At 37.2% G+C, this 24,808-nt stretch overlaps 1 protein-coding gene across 9 annotated transcripts in view; it reads right to left on the bottom strand.

The window, feature by feature from the left end:
- The window catches only part of LOC125226820 (GTPase-activating protein skywalker), a 162,571-nt gene that overhangs the window by 60,064 nt on the left and 77,699 nt on the right, over positions 1 to 24,808 (bottom strand). For all 9 annotated transcript variants that reach the window (XM_048130934.1, XM_048130931.1, XM_048130929.1 and 6 more), the window contains exon 4: positions 13,622 to 13,826. In XM_048130934.1, the coding sequence (XP_047986891.1) occupies positions 13,622 to 13,826 (205 nt within the window). The remainder of the gene's footprint in view (positions 1 to 13,621; positions 13,827 to 24,808) is intronic.

The raw sequence follows: 24,808 nt of genomic DNA, 5'->3' as shown, positions 1-24,808 counted from the left end.
TGATTTACCTTGTACGTTAGTTTGAGCTAGCCAGTGCGTTTATGTTTAATTTACAGTTTTAAATTAGTCTTGACTAAACTGAGCTTGGCTTAAAATAATAAATAAAATTAATACCTTTCTGATGGATTGGACTTTGACTAAGGGGATTCTAATGTCAGCAGAGATAGGTACTCTATACGTACTAGATAGGTACTACCTAGCTGTGAAAATTGATGAAGATAATATGTTAATGACTAAGGATCTGTCTACAGCTTCAACTACGGACAGTTTTTGAGTAAAAGGGTTCCTAATACCTAGATTTTTTACTATGTTTATGGGACAACATACGTATTGTCTGAAACCAGTTCTGGTAACAATTAGCATTCATAAGTCATAACTACTTATTAATTTGGGCCTCAATCCTCTGTTCTTGAAATTACCGTCCAGTCGTATCGAATTCCTCAATAATTTCACACCCTATTTTTGTTGTTATAAAGCCTCTCTCTCTTTCAGTTCGATTAAAGAGATTTTTTTATGTTCAGCTGTTTACCTGATTTGACATCTTTGTTTTAAAAACGTGATTTTACTACCTACTAAATTTCTTTAAACTTTCAGTTAAATGTCAACAATCAGGACAAGGTTTCGCTTTCATCTTGGCTGCAGAAAGAGGAACCGCCGGACTACCCGAGACGTGTTGAAGATCCACCTTCTGAGTGAGAAAAACTGAGAGAGATACAGATTCTCTCAAGACATATGAATATTCTACACGGTGTTTTCTTAGTTACGTTAATTATAAGGATGCATTCCTATTATTCCTAATCTTATAATATCATTTACTTGGCACCCGAGCTTGCCTACGATTTTAATTGGATTCCAGACCATTGAGGTCAAATGGATTCTTGCAATTAAAAATCATCAAAAAAGAAATTTGCACATAGCATACCTGTATTCTTCATCTCCTTGAATACATATAAAATAAAACAACATAACTACCAAATTGTTTATTTCAATCACTTATTTTCAGAATTACATCCTTATTTGGTTATGCTTGGCATAGTTTGTATTATACATTATACACAGTAGTATATTTTATCTTGTACAGGTACTATATGTATACCTCCAACGACTGAGACCATACCGCCATTTAATCGTTATTCTTTATTTAAAATGTATATTGATTCACGGTGTCCTCATAAGTGTACACAATCAAGATACTTAGCCCCATTGAGTGAGTGTTTTTTGTTCATCATTTTTAAATCCAATGTTTGTAGTTCTTTAAATATATCTATGGTTTATTTGACTAAAGGTAACAATATTTGAGTAAAAAAATGTGTGACCTTCGGTTTTTGGAATGATTGCTGGTACCATATGAGACCGCTAGCCTCGCACAGAGGTAAAAGCACAGAATGTATAATGGTACAAGTACAGAAGGCTCACTCCTTTGATGTCCACAAAATGCCGCCATTCTAATTTTTTACCTACATTAACAAACGGACCGCACGCGAGCAGGCGACATTGAATTTTATTGCGCGGCGCGAAAGTCGTCACCACTGAATGGGCCGCGAATTCGCGGCCGCCGACATGTACTTGTAGCGCGGCGATAAATGCGCGGAGTGAGCCGCCCCTGGTAAAAGTAAGAAAATACTATAAAAATCTGTTATAATTATTTATTAACAAACAGACCTTTTCAACATAATATTATGTAATAGGTAGACATGTTAGACTACATTTAATAAAAACCGGCCAAGAGCGTGTCGGGCCACGCTCAGTGTAGGGTTCCGTAGTTTTTCATATTTTTCTCAAAAACTACCGAACCTATCAAGTTCAAAATATTTTTCCTAGAAAGTCTTTATAAAGTTGTACTTTTGTGATTTTTTTCATATTTTTTAAACATATGGTTCAAAAGTTAGAGGGGGGGGGACGCACTTTTTTTTCCTTTAGGAGCGATTATTTCCGAAAATATTAATATTATCAAAAAACGATCTTAGTAAACCCTAATTTATTTTTAAATACCTATCCAACAATATATCACACGTTGGGGTTGGAATGAAAAAAAATATCAGCCCCCACTTTACATGTAGGGGGGGTACCCTAATAAAACATTTTTTTTCTATTTTTTATTTTTGCACTTTGTTGGCGTGATTGATATACATATTGGTACCAAATTTCAGCTTTCTAGTGCTAACGGTTACTGAGATTATCCGCGGACGGACGGACGGACGGACGGACGGACGGACGGACGGACAGACAGACATGGCGAAACTATAAGGGTTCCTAGTTGACTACGGAACCCTAAAAAGTAGGTTAGGGAGACCGGGGATAGTTGACTAACTTTTGGCTTCAGCTCATATATCTTTGATGTTTGAATCAATTTAATGAAAATAATTGTTGTTACAGATAGAAGAACTATTCGGGTCTCTAAACCCTTTATTTTTGACGCAAGTATTTATTTGTAATTATAACACGTATCTATTCGATTTTCTAAACTCCAGACTCTTAGTTAACCTACCCCATCTTCGGAGTAAGTTGGCTAGGCGATAATTAATGTAAATAAAGAAATTATAAATTTAAATAAAATTTAAATATAGCCGGGGGCGCCACCCGGGGGCGGGCGAGTGGTCTAGTGGTAAGGACGTTAGCCGCGTAAGCTGAAGACCCGGGTTCGATTCCCGGCTCAGCCACCAGTGGCCCCTGGTGGGCCCTGTCGTTTTTTCTTTCGTGTATGATATCTATTTAAATTTATAATTTACATATAGTAGTGTGAACTAGTGTGACTACTTGAAAAAAAAAAAACAAATAGAAAAATATTCAATAAAATAATTTGATTTGTTCCCTAATTGTAATGTAAATACAGAAAATTAATAATTTACAATAAAACAAAGTGTACGTAATGTTAGTAGATTTTATCGAATTACAAGACACACAAACTTCAATCAATTCAATCAAATGAATTTAAGTGATACCATACGGGACCGCTAGTCTAAAATGGGTATATCTGTTATAATCATAGTACCAGGTAAGGTACAGAGAGGCAAATCTTGACTGGGGGGAAATTGTAACTGATCCATTTTATATTATGATAAAAAAATCTGTTTATTTCTAAGAAACGTTTATTTATTACATACATGATGATGAGTTCTACATAGATCCACTGCACACGCCTACCATATATAAGCGGGCCAGCTTTTGAGTCTCACGCGTTCGAATTCAGAAAATTCTTATTTTCAACCGGTATTTTAGTGACAAAATCCCGTATCGCCCCCAGTGGACACTCTAATTAATAATTCAAGCATTGTAAAACATGAAAAAAATGGACCAGTTACATTTGCCCCCAGTCGAGATTTGCCCCGCTGTACCTTACATTAAAAAATCATAACAATAAGCGCTTGCATAATTAATTAATTATACAAGCTATTACTTTTTCTTCCTGCCAAGTTCCATCCCTGCCATATTTATTGTTAATAATAAGCAATTATCATCTTTTTTTTTAATATTACAGCAATTTATTGTTGTGATTAGCAATATTCATTTCAAAATTAAATTCCATGAATTTGGACATACGACGTAACACGGGTACACGGACGTTCATTACATGGACCCTAATTCGGATCCGTGTAACAATGAAGGGACCGCAAACTCAACGTTCTTTCTAAGAATGAAAAGAGATTAAATCGCGTATAATTAATTTACTTATAAATATATCCTGATGTTTTCCGACGACGACATTAAAAGCTAGTTTTATTTCATGAGTAATAAATAACTATCGTCCTAACCGAAGACAATATAATTATAATCTAATGTAAGTCTATGTTGATTGGTCTTCGCGTAGTATCTGAGGTGCCAGTGAGTTGAGGTGGTGTCCACTTGTCCAGCCAGAAGTTGAATTTCTGAAATGTTGCATTTGCAAAAAAAAAAGTATTTGCAGCATGTTGTGTTAAAATGACGAATTTGTATTCCTACAGATGAATTTTCTTAAATTTCAATTGGCATGAAGTGGAATTTGCAGCTTGTTGAATTTGCAAAAAAAACTTAATTTTTCCCACTTCGTTACCATTTTTCAAACACTTTGTGCTGCGGTTACAAAGTGAAAAGTATGCCAAATAATAGAAAATTTCGGGACCATTTTTTTATCTCTTGTTTTTTGCCCCAGATCGAAAGGGCTCGTGATTCTGAGTAGGAAAACCATAAATTTTACCTACCTTAGAAAAAATATTTTTGGTGATTATTCTCGCGAAAATGCCAAATGTTAATAATGTACCTACTATTTCAGTTCTTACATGTATGGTGTTTTTCAGAACAAGTTCGCATACCAGGCTATTTCTGTCAGGTCGAAATTTCAAAGGGTCATATGTAGGGTAGGCACTGAAAAACATCGTACGATACACGTGCGAAGAGGAAATCCTAAACAAGCTGTCAAAAATTCGACACGAGTTTCTGCACTTGTATCGTAATGTAGGTATTATATACCATTCAGAAATAAAACATAAGGGACAACTGTTCGAGAAACATGAACATTTTGAATTAAAATTTTATTAAGTCTGATAAAAATATGTAAAGTAAATAAATGAGTTGGCCGTGGCGTCAGTAGCTACTCAGTTGCTTTTGGCAACTCTAGTTACTAGCTGTCACCTTTAATTTGACAATAGAGTCCATTGATCATTTTAGAACAATTGAGTGAGACTCAATTTCATATTAATTCCGTATCAGCAAAAAGTTCAGAAAATTAATTTTGACAGTTATTAAAATGAAGTGTTTTTTTCTTGCAAAATCTGTAAATTACGCCAATTTTCATTAATTTCAAATCTAGAGGTTTCCTTAGACCGTTTCCGTATAGCATCACCTGTATTCGCATAGTGGCATAGCAAGATCTGGGTGCGTAGCCGAATGGCACAAACGCTCACGAAACGAAACGCTAGTAGATATCTATCCCTATCGCTCTTGCGTATTAGCGCGACAGAGCCGGACTACGTTTCGTTTTCGTTTGGCGTCGGAGAAATGCCATTCGGCTACGGGGCCTGGTAGCTGCTGCGCCACGGGTGTGAAAAATAGAACTAAAAAATGGTGAAGAGGCCGGCTGTGCAATTCCCATTAAGTTTGTACAGTTGGATCACGTCTCCGATTTGGATAAAAATTGGTAGGCTGATAGAGTCCATGATGCTGAGCAAGAACCTTCCTTTGTTGTTACCAGATTTCTATGCATTTTCGGTAACAAAAAAGGAAAGTTTCATACAATCAATCTAGGACATTTTGGGAAACCTAGTGAATCTTGCTCAGCATCATGGACTATCAGCCTACCAATTTTTATCCAAATCAGAGACGTGATCCAAATGTACAAACTAAACGGGAATTGCGGGGCTAGTGACTCGCTGTAGGTACGTAGTGCGTTTTCACATTATCCAATCTGACATCGGATATAGGAAAGAAGTACAAGGAAAAATTTAAAGATGACGGCGTAAATATATGGGATATCGGTCCTACATGTGATATCGGATAGGATAATGTGAAAACGCACTTACCTACATCACGGGGCTAGCAGTGTTGCAGAACGTATGGTATATTCCAAAGGGTAAGTAAAGTAAGTATTGCAAAACAATAAAAAAAATACAACGCGATTTAGATACCTAGGTAGCAAGGAAATGTTATTTGTAAGAGGGGTTAAATAAACTACTTAAACCTATACCCAAGAATAATTCGTTAATATAGATATTATAGCTGTCTCTATAAATCTCCTAAGGCGCATAATATGGAGTGTAGAAAAAACTCCATAAGCTATAGTAACGTATAGTAGCTTTGATAGAAACATTAAGAACCATTCGTTTTGTTATTTGACATTGGGCGAATGAATTGAATACAATATTAGTTACAACGCCATCTGTGAAGCGTGAAATTTTCAATGTCATTTTGCCGAAATATTTTTCTTTGGCTGACTGCCGATCGATAGTTGTAGTTTACATTTATGAAGCTAGATGGAGCTTTAGCTGGGCTATTGCTCCGCGGAACGCATTTCGGCGCTTCTATGTGTGCGTGCTTGCGGGGGCTGAGGTAATTGACAAGCGTGGCCTATGAGCTGTCAGTCGCTCCTTTAGTAGCCCCTTAATCTACAAAATACCTATAAGAAGAGTCACAAATATGTAACTGAAACGTCGAATTTCGGATTTCCACATACAGTTCATAGAACCGCATGTTTTATTAGTCTACATTTCTACAGGCAAGCACAGTAGACGACACACACAATACAGATGATCTTCACCTTATAACATTGGAATAAAGTATAAATCCATGAACAGTTTGCCACTGGCGGCGTCCTTGTATCTGCGGCGAAGTAAATAACGTGACAAGAAACCATTTGGAGTGTAAACTTCGCCCGCCCGTAATTTTTTACTCACACGATACAAACGATGACGTACACGAGCTTTGGAGTTTGGGGAACGATGGAGTTTAAAAATGTGCATCCTGTCGTGAAACTTAACCAAAAATTCGTAGCTAAAATAGATTAATAATGAAAAACTTGGCCAGCAAGTCGTGTCAGAAGCTTTTGTCACAATTGTTTATTTATATAATCATAAGTGTCAGTTTTGAGCTCTCTTTAAATTTCACAATAAGGTACAGCGGGGCAAATCTTGAGGGGTGGCAAATGTAACTAGTCCATTTTTTCCAGTATCACACTATGATGTTGAGTGCTACATGTATCTGTCGCAGTAAGATAGATAAAGCCGTTATATAGTTATAACCCTAGGAATATAATTATACGTCGTAACATAGTTAAACGAAAGCGATTAATTGCTATCTTACTAGGAATATAACTATAATACGTTACTAGTTTAGTCATATAGTTATATGACTAGATTCAGTTTAGTGAAATGATTGTAGGCAGGAGTGCGGCGGTGCGGCGGAGGTAGGTATAGTTATAACCCTAGGGATATAATTATATGCCGTAACTAGCTAAACAAAAGCGATTACCATCTTACTAGGAATATAATTATAATACGGTATTTAAAATTGCAAACGGGACTTAATCGCGTATTACTATGTATTAAGTCTCGGTTGCAATGTCACTGACGTTAGAACAAAGTTTATTTTGTATCGAACATAGTACACAAGGTTTGGTTACTAAACAAACGAATCCAAGCTATATTAGTTAAAACGTAACATTTAGGGCATGCTCCCGGTATTTCCCGATTCTTGATTTCCCGGGAAATCCCGGTAATTTTATGGTGGCGAAAGAACCGAGACAAAAATTTAGGAACCGGTGCTCCCGGTTCTTTTCATAATATCGGATTTATTCGTTTTTTAAATTGTATCTGCATTTGGATTTGTGCGATGGCAGTTTTAATTTAATCTAAGATAAACATGATATTTACTATCGCAAATAGTGCAATTTGCAGCACTACACTGCTACAATTATACTACTGAACTTAATCCTGTAATATAACTATATTACTTAACTAGAGACGTATTATAATTATATCCCTAGACTAAGTTTAATCCAGTGATATAATTATATAACTGAACTAGTAACGTATTATAATTATATTCCTAGTAAGATGGTAAGGAATCGCTTTCGTTTAGCTATGTTACGGCGTATAATTATATCCCTAGGGTTATAACTATACCTCCGCCGCACCGCCGCACTCCTGCCTACAATCATTTCACTAAACTGAATCGAGTCATATAACTATATGACTAAACTAGTTTAGTATTATAGTTATATTCCTAGTAAGATAGCAATTAATCGCTTTCGTTTAACTATGTTACGACATATAATTATATCCCTAGGGTTATAACTATATAACGGCTTTATCTATCTTACTGCGACATATCCACTGAACACGCCTACCATATATAACCGGCGGACACTCTATTTGAACAATGCAAACATTGTAAAACATGGAAAAAATGGACCAGTTGCATTTGCCCCCCAGTCGAGATTTGCCCAGCTGTACCATACCTGAAATTATATTGTCATCAATCACGCCTGTATCCCAAAAAGAGGAAGGCAGAGCACATGAAACTACTCAAGTTTCAGCGCCACTCTTGGCAATTCAGGGGTTGATAGAAAATAAAATTGTGACAGTTCATGTGTATTTACTATTTACATCTGGGTATTAAATGTTTGTATACATATAATTTAAGCATTACTCGCTGGCTCTATTATATCAGACCAATAAAATTAATGGTTATCGAATCCATCCGCACTTCAAATTATTTAACCTTTACCCATCCTTAAATGAAAAATGAAAATTTACCTTTATTTTGATCGGAGAGGGATAACAGCCTTTATTTCGATTTTTATTTCTTGTTATGAAACCTTTATATGACCAGTTCGTTGTTCATTTCAGGAAACAAACACAAATTCATGAACACGATTCTAACTACCTGTACCTACCTACATACTTCAACGTGAAAATGAATGAATAGTGACTCAGCAATATTTCGAACAATTTAGTGGAAAAACGGATTAGCTAATGAGTACCGTTACAACACTTACAACCCGTGTACCGGAACCAAATTATATGTTTCGTACATGGTGTATATGATAGGTTGATGTATGATTTATGTATGCAAATACCAATAGGTGTATTCAGGCAAATTATACAGACATACATCGACGGGACTATTCTTTCAAGTTATGTAAGACTAAGACTACTTTTCACTATTTTCGTAACCGCTACAAAATACACTTACTACTTTTCATACTGACTGTAACTCTGACAAGATAGGAAGTTGGTACAAAAACAAGTTCCTTGAATTCACACCTTAAGCAGATGGCACTTTCCAGAGTACTTTGGGAAACCTAATAGTTACAAAGTGCTCAGTATCAATCAACTAAATTATCAAGCCATTCATTCAATCGACTCGGACTACCGGGTATCGGGTATGTTATAACTTATATTCATAATATCCTAGGTCCGATCTTTGTTATCCAACGGGGTTTTCGTACGAAGTGGGGACAAAATAAATTCCTTTACCGTCGATGCATGGCGCTTTTCCCACTAACTTTCGGAAACCCAATTTCACAAGACAAGAGTGCTCAGTATCACCCCATTCATCCAATCGACTTAGATTTTATATACGAGGTGCGGTCCAAATGTCTCCGGCCCGACAAATATGGCGGAAGAGTTTAAAAAAAGTATGGATATCATTGTGTTCGTCATTTATTCCACTTTTTTGGTGTATAGTTTCTTTAGGTTTCTGTTGGCTATAGGTTTTTTTACGGTGTTTAGTGCTAGGTTAGTGCCCAAACTTTTATCGTGCTTACAGCGAGATGAGTGAAAAACCGTGAGTTCATGAAACTTGAGACCAGCATAGATACCGCGTAGCGAGTTTTTTGAATGCAATTGCTACTGTAGATGAAACCATGGTTATGTAAGACGATACTCTGTACAAAAGAAAATTAATGGAGTGACAACGTCATGGTGAAAAGGCACCTAGAACAACCTCTGTCACAAAATGCACGAAAAAAGATAAAGGCTACGGTATTCTAGGGTTGTCACGAAATTCTAACGATTTACATAAAAGAAGGGTAGACTACGGTAAATAGCAGATGCTACGCAATATTTTTTGTGCAATTAGGATAGCAGATTATGCAGAATAGTCTTTAAGTAAGCAGACGGCACGAGCGCTGGAGGGCCTACCACAGCCCGATGTACGGGGTGACAGGAAATGACAGCTCCTTTATTTTATTTCAGGCTGCTTTCGGAAACCTAGTTACACAGTTCTCAGTATCACTTCCCATTCATCCAATCGACTTAGATTGCCGGGTGTGTCATGTCCTAGGTCTGAATTATGTCATCCGACAGCCGTGGGCGACTCTAGTGGATAATACACTCGTTTATTGCCGAGATGTTCTGGGCTATGCGATGTATTAACCTTGAGGGGGAGGATGTGTGCTTAGCAATGATATTGTCTTTATTAGAGAGGTGTATCTGATGTGAGCACAGCATGCAAGGTACAGCCCCCTTTGAATTTCTATCGATCTGAAATCAACACCGCTTTTAACATGCATACAATCACGCCTGTATCCCATAAAGAGGTAGGCAGAGCACATGAAACTACTAAAGCTTCACGTGACATTGCCGCCGCTTTAAAACCCGTGTTAAATGCATATTTATTTAAATGCGCCCTAAGGAATGCAGGAAATTTTTGTTTGCAATTTGCAAGAAACATAATAGTCTTCTTAAAAACTTTAATAAATGCAAACCTATTTGAATACAGAAACGTTTACTACCTGATCATAGCGCATATGTATTCATACTTATTCTATTCGCTAGTAACTTGTATCTGCCACGTCTTCTACCGTTTGAATTCTGTTTGGATACAAAAGTGCAACTGCTAAACGCAGAAGTGAGCTTCAAAAGCAAATAAAGTCGCGGTAAGCTTCTGGTACAAAACATGTTTGCATTTAGTTTTAGAAGAAAATGTTTCTGCTATTTGGAGTCGGTTTAGTACACTAAATTCCCTAATACATGAGAAAACAGAGCGTAACTCCTATTTACGTTGGTTAGGGGGCAATTCCGATAAGCAGTATTTACTATTTCGTTTAGTAAGAGCTGCATGCGACATGGTCACGCAATACGATAATATCGCTAATCGCTACCCAGGGTAAAGTCCTATAATAAAATAAATATTTAAAAGCCTCAATGGTTTACCATCATCTATAAAATCATGCTTAGTTTGATTTGGAAAAAGAAAAATAAACAATGCCGTTTGAAAATAAAACAAATGGACTCACAAATACTCGTAATTACGATGAGTGAATTAAATTGATTACCACCTGTCCCAAACAAACATTCTGTGACACAAAGGCTTATAAAAAGACGACTCGGACGTGTAATTTGGGAAAGCTAATGAAAAAGATCTGAGGCCCGTGTAAGCGAAGTACAAAGGTGAATTAATTAAAGCACTTAACCGGAAGAGGAAGGCTCGTCGCGCTCCGGCAGGTATGCGACAAACAGCCCAAACAGATGTAATGAGTGTTTTATTCAACGTTTTTGTACGACCCTTCAACCTTTGTCGCAGAATCGCACACGGAATCGAATTTCAATAAGATTTTTAATTGAATGAACGCATTATAAACGCGCCGAGCATCTGGCTTTCGCTTAAGACGTTCTTCGTCCGGAATTTTCACATAATACAATCGATTTAAAATTTACGACATGAAATAAATAACTGCAGAAGCACACGAACAAAGAGGTTATATCTAACATCGGTAAGCATCGAGCGGTACAAATACACATGAAAACATGGATCCCGTAGCGGCACTTGTTCCAAGACCGTGCGGTGCCAAGTCTGGCCAGAAGCCAACCTCTAACCCAGCGCTATAATGCGATGCTATTAGAAACTGCGTTATTTTTTGCGCGAAAACGATGTCGCCGTCTGAACCCAGTATCTCGGCGTTGCATGATAACACCAGTGTCAAGGCCGGGGAACGTTCGAAAATAATTATCTAACGACATTGACTCGGCGGCAACGGCAATAATACGAGTATAAACATTCGACCGGTGTTTTTCGACGCGTGCGAATTTGCGAAACACGAGCCAAAATCGACGCGTTATTCCGAGACTGTAATGACTTAAACTTGCATGCCATTAATTAAATCAGCACACACAAAAACAAATCCGACGAAAAGATTCACGAACCGCGCGTCGCATGTAAATTACGTAACTCCCCGATGAATAAAGCCCTATGAAACTCCACAGAGAGTCCATTGTCAGGACTATTTCACGCCGACTCCCATGATATTACATTATGTGGCGTTGATTAATGCATGCATTGTTTACACGAGTCATCCATCAGAGGCAAGTACCGAAGCTGGAACAAAATAACAATATATCGCACAAAGAGATGTTTCTTCTTACTGTTAGAAGTGCATTTTGTATGCTGGGATATCATAAATGATGCGGCGGAGGACAATGGAGGAAATTGTCACTTTTCTAGTCATCCGGCGGCCAAATTGATACATCGGCGCAACCGGAGTCACCGCCTCCTCACGTGTCGCACGGTGCGACGACATGTTCTTATCCCAATTCATATTGCCTGATAGACATTGATCAAGATCAATTTAACGAAATAGGATACGAAAATAACAACATATCGATCACAAACGTGTTCGCATTCCGCACAATTGCATGAGAGAGTAGGAAGCGAGTTGAAATTGGCAGGCACGGCGTACGGAATGCAAATCTGCGACGTTCCTGATGGGGTCCCTGCGGTGGAAAGCCAAACATCAATACGCATTGCGAACTCTGAGACGCAGCGCCAGAGTGCAATTCAGATATTTCAGATGTTGATGAGATGGATGAAAGATACCATGATTATTGATTACCTAAGGGATTATTGTACATAAACAGATGGAGCAGAGTTGAATATTGTCTGCAGTTTGTGACACAGTGACGCAGTTGCAGACAGGAGAGTCCTCCGGCAATTTGCCTATTGCCGAGTTCAATTATCGCCCCTCGCACTCATTACTGAATTAGTCCGACAGCGACGTAAAACTCGGTGACGCCTCTGCCGCCTCTGCTCCTGAATTGATGCTTCGTAACCAGTTCACGCCTGTTTACGCTGATTCCTTGGCAAAATAAAAGTAACAGGCGGCGTTAAACTTTTACAATTCTCAAATGAGTTTGTGTACACTGCACGAACTAGTGAAGTAGAACTGAATTGAAAACGGTGAAGGAAACAAGTGATAACATACAGAGTAGTGTATGAATAAATTGAATAGTATATTAAACAGGGCAACCAGAAATAAACATGTCTTCTCTTACAAAAAAAAATACATTCATAACAAAGAACGAATCATAATGGTCAAACTATTTGGTCTTAAGCAGTCATCATAAAGTTTATCGCGGTTAAGATAAGCGATGACGATGACTAATTATTTAGAAAGATCCAAGGCAAGATTGTGTACAATATGTTGTCAAAGCAGAACTCGCTATAAATAACTTATCTCCGCTCGATTCGTAACGCGGTTATGATAACAAGTCATCGGCAAGGTCGGAACCTGCGATAGCAAGTATTCCCGGCTTTACACATTATTCCCAATAAAACTGGAAACATGACTTATGATTTATTACAGCAAACCAGTCTGCAAACGTAAGTAATAAATTAAATTATAATATTTGGCCTCCGAAAAGCGGCGTAGAAGTTTATATACAGAGAATTATTAAATTCCGCTGGTATAAAGAATTCGTTTTATTTCGCTTAAACGCGGTGTTCTAGGTCACTAGCTTTAAATTTTTAGTGAATCGACCAAATGCTCTGACCGAGCAAACTAATGGGAAATTCAATGAACAAATTTTTAAATAAACATTTCGTTAGTCCAATTTGTCGGAAATGGGGGAACACTAAACTGGGTACAGGAAACACTAAATTTATCCTTATGGTCTTACTCAACTCGCAACACCGCTTAGTTTTCCTCCCGGGGTTGAAAGATTAGATACAATGCTTCAGTCAAAACTAATCGTTCAAAGTAACCTCCGTTGTTAGAATAATGCTTGTGGTTTTTGATACAAAACTAACAGCGCTAGAATAAATCTTCGGAGAAATAATATATTTGTCAATTTTCAGGGCAGTAAGTCGTCTCCACGAAAGGTAGGTTTTGGATCTTCGCGACGGACTCATTATTGCTTATCGTAAAACTCACCAGGCATGAAGTGTAGCAGAGCAGCAGTAATGGGGTAGAGACTAGGGCTGTACGTGATGTCGGGACAGGCGTATCCAAGCACGGAGACGACTCGGTCGGCCACCGCCCGGCCCTTACGAGTCAGGTGGTAGCCGAGGCAATGTGTCGCCTCCACGAAGGGTGGAAGCATGATCGGCTTGTCCGGCAGCTCCACTGTTCCGAACACCTGGGGACAAAGGAGAAGATGACATTAATATGAATCTATACATTTTAAAATTTTAATAGGTAAATGATGGACTGGCATTCGCACATTTTTAGCGCACTATGACCTTCAGCACCTTGGACAAGGAATGACCTACAAGGTTTTTACTTTACTCACAGATCGATTATAGCGTGGCGTTATGGCTTATGGCAATAAAGATGTAAAAAAATCACATACACCAAAGAGTATCTTCTTAATAAATATCATAAGCACCTCAGTATTTGTAAAGCAATGGTCAGGGGGAGTGATGTATCATTTACGGCGGGTATTATTAATGAACTAATATCGAAATTTAACAAATCGTTTCTTTCTTCGCACGTTTTTAGTCAAATTTCTGTACTAGATACACCTCACTCATTAAACTAGTGGAGTAGATACGTTAACAACAGAACAAAAAGGGCTAGTTTTATTAGTCAAGACAACATTAACCACATCCGGTTGCTGATACAGTAATTCAGTTACCTCTATATTGCCACAATGAGCAGCTTAATGGACTATATCTTAATGATACTTTCTCACGGTAACCCGGTTAGCAGCAAATCTATGAGTTAGAAACTTTATAATTAAATTTACTGCACTATTACCGAACATGATATGGGTACTTGTTTTTGTGTGTATGTTCCAGTATGCGCCAGTATATGGTGAATTGATTCTGGTTTTAAGGAGCCAATTGAAATTCGCAACGGACAGTTACTTTTTAAAGTGGAGGATACACAATTGTACCTATGATGTTCCCCAGAGGAAGAATTAATTCGATCGGTTATTCATTCATTCGAACTAGTGAGGTAGTGATGAGACGCTTGAGATTATTTTATACATATTTAATCCTTTACCGTCTCTTTTTTAATCCCCGACGCAAAAACGACCGGTTGTTATAACTTTGACGTGTCTGTCTGCCTGTCTGTCTGTTTGTCTGTCTGTCTGTGTATGTATCTGTCTGTGGCATCGTAGCTCCCGAACGGATGAACCGATTTTTATTTAGTTTTTTTTTGTTTGAAAGCTGAGTTAGTCGGGAGTGTTCTTAGCCATGTTTCATGAAAATCGGTCCACTATGTCGCGGTCGGGGGTTTTTTCAAAATTTTAATTTTGTGGTTATATTGATTGAAAACGACAAGTAGACGAATGTCTTTATAATAGCCAATATGAATTAGGTAGATGGTATATAAATAATAATTTTTGTCATCATTGTGTTTGTCATCAACTTTATGTTTACCTTTTCGCCCGATCGAAGATATAAATTTTTTAGAATGTTTCAAATATGTTTAGGAAGTTCTCGAGGCTCTTCAAAAACTGAAATTACTTTACAGTAGTCTACAAATCGGAGTCAAAAGTAAAGACTATATTCGACTCGAGTTATGTTGCTAGCACTATGTAAAATGCCGAATACAAACGAACAATTGCCGACAGATACAACGTAATGGAAGCCGAGGCTGATCCCTTAATTTCCGCCATCTATAAAGCTGCCGTCGCTCCGAGGAGTCACGATCGCGCTGCAAAGATATTTTCGAATCCGAGGATCTTTTGTATGAACATGCAAATTGATTCGTAAACACACATAAATTTGTTATCCAATCTAGAGCCGACACATTCACGAGTTGAACCGTGATTATCCACTTTGTGAGCAAGGCCGTCGAGACATACAAACATTTTGCCTGGCTATACACCGCCCAACCGACTTTGCTTTGCCTGCGTAATGTTTTCATTCCTTTGTACAAGTTTCCAAACCTTTTCGTATTCAAATTCTCTTCAGTGCCGTGTAATGACAAGAAAAGGTCTGAGCATCTGAGCGAACTTTTATATTGTATTTTCCATGAGTTAACTTCACTATTTACGTGTTCTTTTTATAGAATTCGTTATACTGCCGATAATGCCGATTCTCCGATATCTAATTCAGAAGCAATTGACCTATTTGTCGTTGCAAGATATAAATTCAAACATCTCCCGTCTTACGCTAAAGGTGCCCTGACGATCAGTTCGCCGGACGGTAACGATTATAAGTTAGAAATTCAAAGTGACATTAAGCCCCTAAAAACTCACACACGCTATAATTGAAATGATAGGATATTTTATTAGGATAAAATAAACTAGTTAGAAAATTTGTGACATGTTTAATGAATCATTCTTAACCACATTATGTAGTTTTCCTTAAATACATACAAAATTTAAATGTATCAAAAAAGTTTATCATTATCTTTAGAGGCTTGTACCTCACGTCAGTCGCTATCAGCGTCTTTGCTGACGTTCAAACATACGTTAAGATCAATATTTTCATGAATAGATAACATATTTTTATTAACTTCCACTTTCTAAAACAAGCTCCGATCAGCAGATTTCTGGTCGTTTCTAACACGAAAAGTCACGTGGCTGAGATAAGAAGCATCGGTTTAAAGATATGCGTTGCGCAAATACGGGTCAATGACTGGCGTTGCCGGCATCGGCATCAGCATCGTCGACAAAACTCGAATGCGAGCAATAGTCGTTTGTCTCCGAAACTGTTCGAACCCAGTTCTTGGCGGTCGGCAGATTCTTTTTTTAGCAAATAGCTGGCGAATTCGCGATAACTCGAATTAAGAAACGATTGAGGTAAATCCAGATTGCACACGAAGTCATTATGTCAAGTGTAAATAAGATAACTGATAAAATATTTGTCTCTGGCTTGTCCTAAATTTGACCTAGTAGTGAACGGTTGCATAAAGTATTCCACGAAATGAATCAACGTCGTCAACATTTTAAAATTAAAAACAAATTTACGTATACAGGTACATATATATTCGAAGTTTTAACTTTAAACTCGAATATTATATTTCAAAATTTATTCCTAGGATTAAATTTTATAATTAGTAAAGTTTACTCACACATGCCAAGGACATGTAACCTATTGTAAGTTGATTGCAATTTCAAATTCAAAATAGTCTAACTTTAGAACTCAAGCACGTGTCAAGCCACAGAATTTTAATCAAAACTTTTGTTAATAATAAGGAAGTTTGAACATAGTATACGCTCCTGATGACAATTTTTAACGAGATGCAAATTGAAGCAGTAGGTAAACATGGCCAACTTTTGATTAGATAAGATTGAAAACATTTCAGCCCAATTAATTACCTAAGCAAAAGTAGAACAAAAACAAGTCGCAACTCGAAGAAAGGTCAGAGTCGTAAAGGAATAATTTCTTTTGCAGCTGTTTTCAGCTTTGTTATTTAATTACCAAACTTGTGTTTACTTCGCAGAAACAGAAAGTTATAGCGAGTATTAGACACTGCAGGTGTTTACGTAAGCTGACATTAAATAAATTAAATTTTTCTAATCCCGAATTGTTATTCGTCATTTACAGGGTAGTGCATAGATATTTAAACCCCTACATAAAAGTCTATTCCCCAAAGCCAGCGTCCGCCAGCTTTCCGCGCATGCGCGCAGTAACGAAAAAACAGAAAACGCACTGTTTGGCTCTGTAACCATGGCAACGCATTGTCATAACGATAGCTTTGGGAAGCTGCGCTGACAGTGCAAACCTTTGCGTCAAAATTCAGGAAACAGTGTGAATTTCACGAAAGATATTCTAAAAAAACTATTAAAAACTAAGTACATGGTCGTAGAAAAAGTATTGTATGCAACGGTGTTTAACTGGTGTCAAAAGATACTCGTGGCGTCTTTCTCTTTATTAACCATTTTCGGCTTCGCCTTAAATTGTTACCCACGCCACTCGTCTTTTTTGACCTTTAAACGCCTGTTGCATAAAATACTATATTATTACTAATATTTTCTGAAAGTAGTCAAACTGCATATTAATGTTTTCTAAGAGATCATTCACTCTACTAAAATGTAAAAAAGACAGAATTATAAATAATAATAAAACCCGTAATGATAATACAGTCGTAAAAGCAGAATCTATAAAGATTAAGATTAAGAGCAATAAAGGAGGAGACATAAAAACTGGCAGAAACGATATTGACACTGCAGCACTGCAAGCTATCTCGTGTTGGAATTCTTATAAACCAGTCGTGCTTACGTCAGGAACACGCCTCGAAATATTAATTTGCCGACGTCAACTCGGCGGACAATCACTAGTCAGATGTTTCCTTTGGGCATTCAAGAGTATTTTGTATGGTGGTTAATGTTTTTAGTCATACAAATAAGCTCATTGTTTTAAAATGACTGCCGCAATTATGCTTATGCCTTTGCTTTGAGGCTCCTCTTCAAGGGCTTAAGAGAATTCACAAATTTCACGACGCTTTGAACACAAAGTGTTGAATTTAATATGAATCACGTCCCACCTGAACATTCTAAAATAATATATATTACACAGTTTACACGGCATTGTATTGATTTATACTAATAGCATTACATAATAAATAAAATAGGAAATAATCCTACAACAGAAAATAACCCTACAGGCCTTTTTAAAAACAAAACTGGTCCTAACATGTTACCCTGGGGAAACCTTTAAAAACCGATAGACTTGGATAACACATGAAAATCACTATGAAAACAAAAAATAATGAAGGTAGTAAAGTTGGACCACGTTCGCAATTATTACATAATACCTCCTATTACACTTGAAACTAAGGCCTTTCTAAGAACATACTGTAGCCAAGTATGTTACCCTGTACAACTCAATTTTCAAAGCATGATAGACATTTAGATGGAAACAAATGAAAATCATGGAACATCGACCCCGCCAGTAACAGACGAAGTAACGAAGGCAACGGAGTCTGGTCGCGTTTGCAATCTATTTACTATTTCCATCGCGTCGCGTCCGGGCCCCTTGAATAATGAATTGCGTGGCGTGCGTCCACTTTTTGTGTCTTGTTACGCGCAAGTAGGCTAGCTCTGAATGTTGGCCTTGAGATGGTATTCTTCGTATGCGACTTTACTTATATAAAGCGTATTCTGTACTTTTATATTGAGTACAGGCACAAGTACTAAAGTAAAAATAAGACGTAGTACCACAGACAACAATAATTATATGTGTACATGCCCCTAAATTACTCCTATTGACCTTGAATGTGTTTTATAATCTTGTTTTTGTTGGAATATTTTTCTTTTTATAGATATCTCAATACAATATCAATTACATGCCATATTGATAGGTGAAGTTTTATTTAAATTGGCTGTATTATTTAAAGTACATGGAAAATATTAAAAACATGTACGACCATTTTCTGCATAATTATCATTAATCTATTTGTTGTAAGTCATTAACGTCAAAGAAAATGATAATATACATTCAATGGATTAAGGTTTTTCACCTATTATGCAAGATCATAACTGTCTACAAATTACCACGTGTAAGGCGAATACAATAGGAACCGCATTATTATATAATAAGTGCACGGAACTCTAATTTTATTAGCAATACTGTTGCAAAACCACAAACACATCTAGTAGAGCCTTTGAGTAATTATGTTAACTAGAGAGGGCACCTCAACTTGATTTTGTGTAACAACACTTAGAGCTGATCAGCACAAACGCGCTTAGTCTGTGCCGAACGGCTGTGGTAGATTGACGTATCGCAATGAAAAATATTTCGTCTAAATAATGCCGTCATGTGTAGTGAGGTACTGCACAAACTGCTCAGGAAAATCTAACAAAAGCTAAGGAGTGACTTTTCATACGTAGGTTTACTGCATTTTTGTTTAAACACGCTTACTTTTTAAAAAATGTATCAATATAAACTCATGCCGAAGCGCCATGTTGCGGCGGCCATGTTTCGTTGAAACCAAAGAGTAAAAAATGCAACAAAAGCAGACGTGACAATATCGCAAGTTAGTTCAAGTTTCCTATCATACATTAAATTATATATATTTATCGACGCAAAAAAGGTTATTTAACTATTATTGTCAGAATTGCACAGTTTTCCGACATGTCGGTCTATAACAGATTCTCAATACGCGTGTCGAATTTCATGTGAGTATGTAAATGTAAGTGCAGTACCTAACTGCCTGAATGAATTTGGGTAGGTAGACGGTCAAGCAAATTATGAGAGTATAAAAACGCGCGAAATTCAAATTTTCTATGGGACGATAAACCCGCGCCCATACATACATGGATGTAGATAAAGTTATATGTGTATAATTAGGCATTAAAACACTCATGTTATCTTATTAACACAACAAAAACAACACTCATCTTTTAATGCCTACCATTATGCAAATGTCACATAAATCCATACTCCATACTTATATACTTATATACTTATATACTTATATACTTATATATACTTATATACTTATATACTTATATACTTATACTTATAATATTATATATATTATATATATATTATATATATTATATATATTATATTATTATATTATATATATTATATATATTATATATATTATATAATTATATAATATTATAAATGCGAAAGTAACTCTGTCTGTCTGTCTGTTACGCTTTCCCGCTTAAACCACGCAACCGATTTTGATGAAATTTGGAACAGACAATCTTTAGACCCTGAGACAGAACATAGGCTACTTTTTATTTCGAAAAAAAGGGATGAAGGGATTATATTTATTTGTCTACCCCGAACATTTATATAAATTAATATCGGGTAGTTTTGTGTTGTTTACATCTCCTGTGACATTTTGCTGGGACGTCAGTCTTCCGCGACCACGGCCAGTGCAACCTGGCCGAAACGTTGGGAAAAAGGTAAAAATAATGTTAATTAATCGCGTTCGACCTGTATGTGACTTTAAATATGTGTACAAAGCGCGAGAACTTAAAGTGTTATATCATTAAACATCTTGATAAGGGATAGGGATAGGGCTATCCCTATGGATAGGGATAGCGATAGGGATAGCGATAGGGATAGCGATAGGGATAGCGATAGCGATAGCGATAGCGATAGGGATAGCGATAGGGATAGCGATAGCGATAGCGATACGGATACGGATACGGATACGGATACGGATACGGATAATATGGGTATCGTTAGAGGGATACGGATAATCGGTCGGCGGTCTCTTACAATCAATGTGCTCTAAGACGATCGTTGTTTGCTTGCTTGAAGATTGCGTTTGCGATAAGTATACCTAAGCAAAATGTAAAAAATTGTAAGGGATAGTAGAAAAAAGTACTTTTTACCCACCGATCATAGTGTCCAAATACGGTCTATGTGGGATGTTTATAAAGGTTTCCCCGGCGTATATAGAATTACCTACGCTGTGGTCGATGTGTAATATTTCTACAATCATTGCAAGCAAAAGTATTATGTGCAATCGAAATAATCGCAGATAAATATACCTACAGAGAAACCTACGGTCCCTACGGATCCAAATGAAAATCTTAATGAATACTTTTATTACGCGGGCGAAGCCGCGGGTAAAAGCTAGTAACTAATATCCAGTTGCGGCTACGTGTACACATGTACGCTCAGTCCGTATACAGCTTTAAAAAATGTGGGCACTTGAAAAAATTTGAACTCACAGAGTTGTTAAAAAAAAGTTAAATCGCTGTCGGTTTTGCAACGATAATTAAGCATGGAATTTCAATAAAAACATCGTGAATTATACTAAGCTATAATCTAAATTCAGAACGTGAAAAAAGTTTAGTTTTAAATACAGATTTCAAGCTTTATTATCATTACAAAACTAACAGCGATTTATGTTTTTTGTTAACAACTCACGCTAATTGAAAGTCATAAATTAAAAAATGCCCATGTAAACCCATGTCACTTCTATACTACGATTTCTAATCTATGCACTCTATGCAGGGCTCATCATCGCGACCGAAAGGTCGTAAGCGCCGAGTAAAATCGTAGCGCTTGCGACGTTACGGAAGCAGGCCATTGGTTCACACCCCGCCCCCTCACCCCGCCTTCAGCTTACAGGCTGTGACACGTTCGTTGTTTGCTATAGCTCCTCTATACGAAGTAATAATTACTCAATGAGTAGAGCTAATAATTAATTCATAAGGAAACAGCACGAGCAATTAGTATAAATGAATCTCAGTAAGAAACTGCGCGGATGAGCGGTGCGACTCGCGTGCGCGCCACGCCCCCTGCGCGCGCGCCGGTCGTCCTTCGCGGCTCAAGGCCGCCCACACGAACGACAAACCCGTTCCGAAAACAGGCTCCATTGTTTATAATATTGGACCTGTTTTCGCGTAAGCTTTTTAGGAATCGAACGGTCTTTGGCCAAATTACTATGTTTATTTGCACCCAGTTCGTTTCTTGATTCGTTTTAAATCTCTCAGTGACAACAACAGGCTCGCTTGTTTATATTTATAAATCCGATACTCCTTATTCTGCATAAGATTAAAGGAGTCGCGAGGCGGGCAATTTTTGGCGATAGCGCTTTTTGCGTGTTTCATTTCCTTATTTTTTGTGATCTTGCATGAACTACTTCGTAAATAAATCCCACCGAAGTATTTTGCCGTAATTGAGTACTTGACGCAAGTTAATATCTTGAAACAATAAAACTAATTAAGACAACACTGTACAGGAAGGGACAGATACACCTGTTACTATTAGTCATAGCGAGACTATTTGCGATGACATTGATAAACAAGACAGTGCACAAAGAGTCAATAACAAAAACAATAGTTTTGGCAGAGTCGCAAATCTTTCTGGATCAGTCTTCAATTCTAGGTTTAAATAACTTCGTCTGATCTGGATTTGGCAGTTGAATGGCTAAATAAAATCAACACAATTAAATAGCTAATGCATTTTGGTAATAAATTGAAACGTAAAGCCCTTGGCATCGGAATATGTATGGATAAGATGGTAATAAAACGAAATACTGCAATGCTGTTTGATACAGACAGTGAAAGCAGAAGACAAAGGTTAAATATCAATTTTCAAACATGAGTTGTTGACAGTGAAAGAGCCCTAAAGGAATTAGCAAACGGTAATAATAACTAGCGCAATAATAGCATTCTACCTGTTGTGGGCTGAATGGACGGCCATTACAATAATCTGGTTAACTACGAGTGCATTTGCATCAACCTTGAGGCCCCGGTGAATAATGCGCTGTATCGAGTGCTTTCAACACTTGCCCATTACGCTACTGGGCTGAAAATATACTTTGCCCGTGTAGGTCGGTAATTCATGAGAACCTGACATTTATGGCGGGCGTACTTTGTTTTTAATACGAAATACATATGGAATTGATTGAGATTAGGTAATAAATGATTTTAGGGAATTAGACATCGATCATTACAAACACAATTGATTTAATAAGACTGCAACAATCCTTCAGTGCGATTAAAAGGTTCTAAGTCAAAATGACCGGATTGTAATAACAAAAACATCAGACTTGAAGTGAACAACAATCTAGCCTTGGATTTTTAAATGGCACGTCAGTGGAAAATAACATAATATCGATCTGGAAATACTCAATAAACCACACGAGCACATACGAAGCAAAGGCTTGACATTCCTTTCGTGCTCGATTCTATTTTAAATTTCGTCAATAAATCTATTCACGGTGCTGGTAACAGAGTCGCAACGAGCAGGCCGTACTAACAGCACAGCAAAATTTGGTTTCATTTGTTGGAGCTTATCTCGTTGCAATAAGAGTTGTGAATGGAGAGTTAAGTGAGTACGTGCATCAAATTCGCGGTAGCTCGTGTCGGACCACTTTATCCAATTAGCCGTTGATTGTCGGTGGCGAGAGGTCGCGTCGGGGTTGTGCCTGCACTAATTAAGATCCTCCGCCCACGTTCATTGTTATTCCTGCGCCCCAACTCACGTGATTCGAAATCAGACCACCAGTAATATTATCACAACACTGATTCATTGTTTACCCAGATATGCAAATTTTATGAACTACACAACTTTTCCTATGTGGCTGTGTAAATAAATAGTTTTGGCGGCGTTATTTACGCACGCGAATACTGTGGCTACTATTTTCGGCAGAACAAATCCACAAGACGGATTCTGTCTGAAATAACTTCGTGTCCGAACACGACTGTAAATCTTTCGCGGTCCGAACTCGATAGTTGAAAACACTCTTGCGTTATCTACTGATGTAAATGGCGTTGGAGCACTTACCAACTAACATATTAAATATCAGCATTTATAATTACAATTGATAATATTGATTCGTGTACACAAGATACATTTCCAGAATTGACTATTTATCTTAACAATTAATATTTCGTTTACAATCGAATTCTCAGAATCAGCATATCTAATAGGTATCTAAAAAGTAATTATACATAGGTAATAGTGGCTGCATAAAGGAAAAGAACGCTTATATGAGAGAAATATATACTTTGTGGGATGAAAATTGTAAAGGATTTTTGAATTTTGAGACGGGCGACTGATTGATCTGTCAAATGTACCATATAGAAAGAAGAAAATTGAATACCTACAGTCTACACAATACACATATTATCAAATAACGCTAGCAGACCGATATAGATACTTAATGTGTCACATTGTGTGCATTGAGTGACAATCCTCACTCGGATCATAGGCTACGTAAACAGTATAATAGATATCATTCAATATATTGATTTATGGGACGAAGCAAACTCCTTTGTCCTGCTACGACGCGACGCGACACAAATCAATAGACAGTTTGATAATGAAAGTACAGAGATATGTCAGAAGGAGAGCATTTCCTTAAACACATTATGTAAACAGTACACTCGAATAAATTCTCAAGAATTGATGGTATGATAAAGCAAAAAAAATAAACGTGTAGACCACAACTAACACAAAATATAAAAATATTCAATCATAAAATCCTACAGAACAAGGTGGTTTTCATGCAGTTTAGGAATTGATAAAAACACCTTTCTATGTCAATATTCTAAACCAAGAACGTCTTAAAACTCTTGAACACTACTTGATGGGTCTTCCTTTGTAACTATTTTGGATAGGTAAGTAGATTGAATGTTGAATGCTACCAACTCCCAAAGACTTTCTTCAACCGCCTACGCCTGGTGGATGGTAGATGAAAATGTATTGTTATGAGTGTACAAAACCTAAATGGCTAAAT

The sequence above is a fragment of the Leguminivora glycinivorella genome, chromosome 6 (assembly GCF_023078275.1).
Source record: "Leguminivora glycinivorella isolate SPB_JAAS2020 chromosome 6, LegGlyc_1.1, whole genome shotgun sequence".
Taxonomy (NCBI): domain Eukaryota; kingdom Metazoa; phylum Arthropoda; class Insecta; order Lepidoptera; family Tortricidae; genus Leguminivora; species Leguminivora glycinivorella.
Note: the sequence above shows the minus strand (reverse complement) of the source record. Positions and strands in the feature narration are given on the sequence as shown.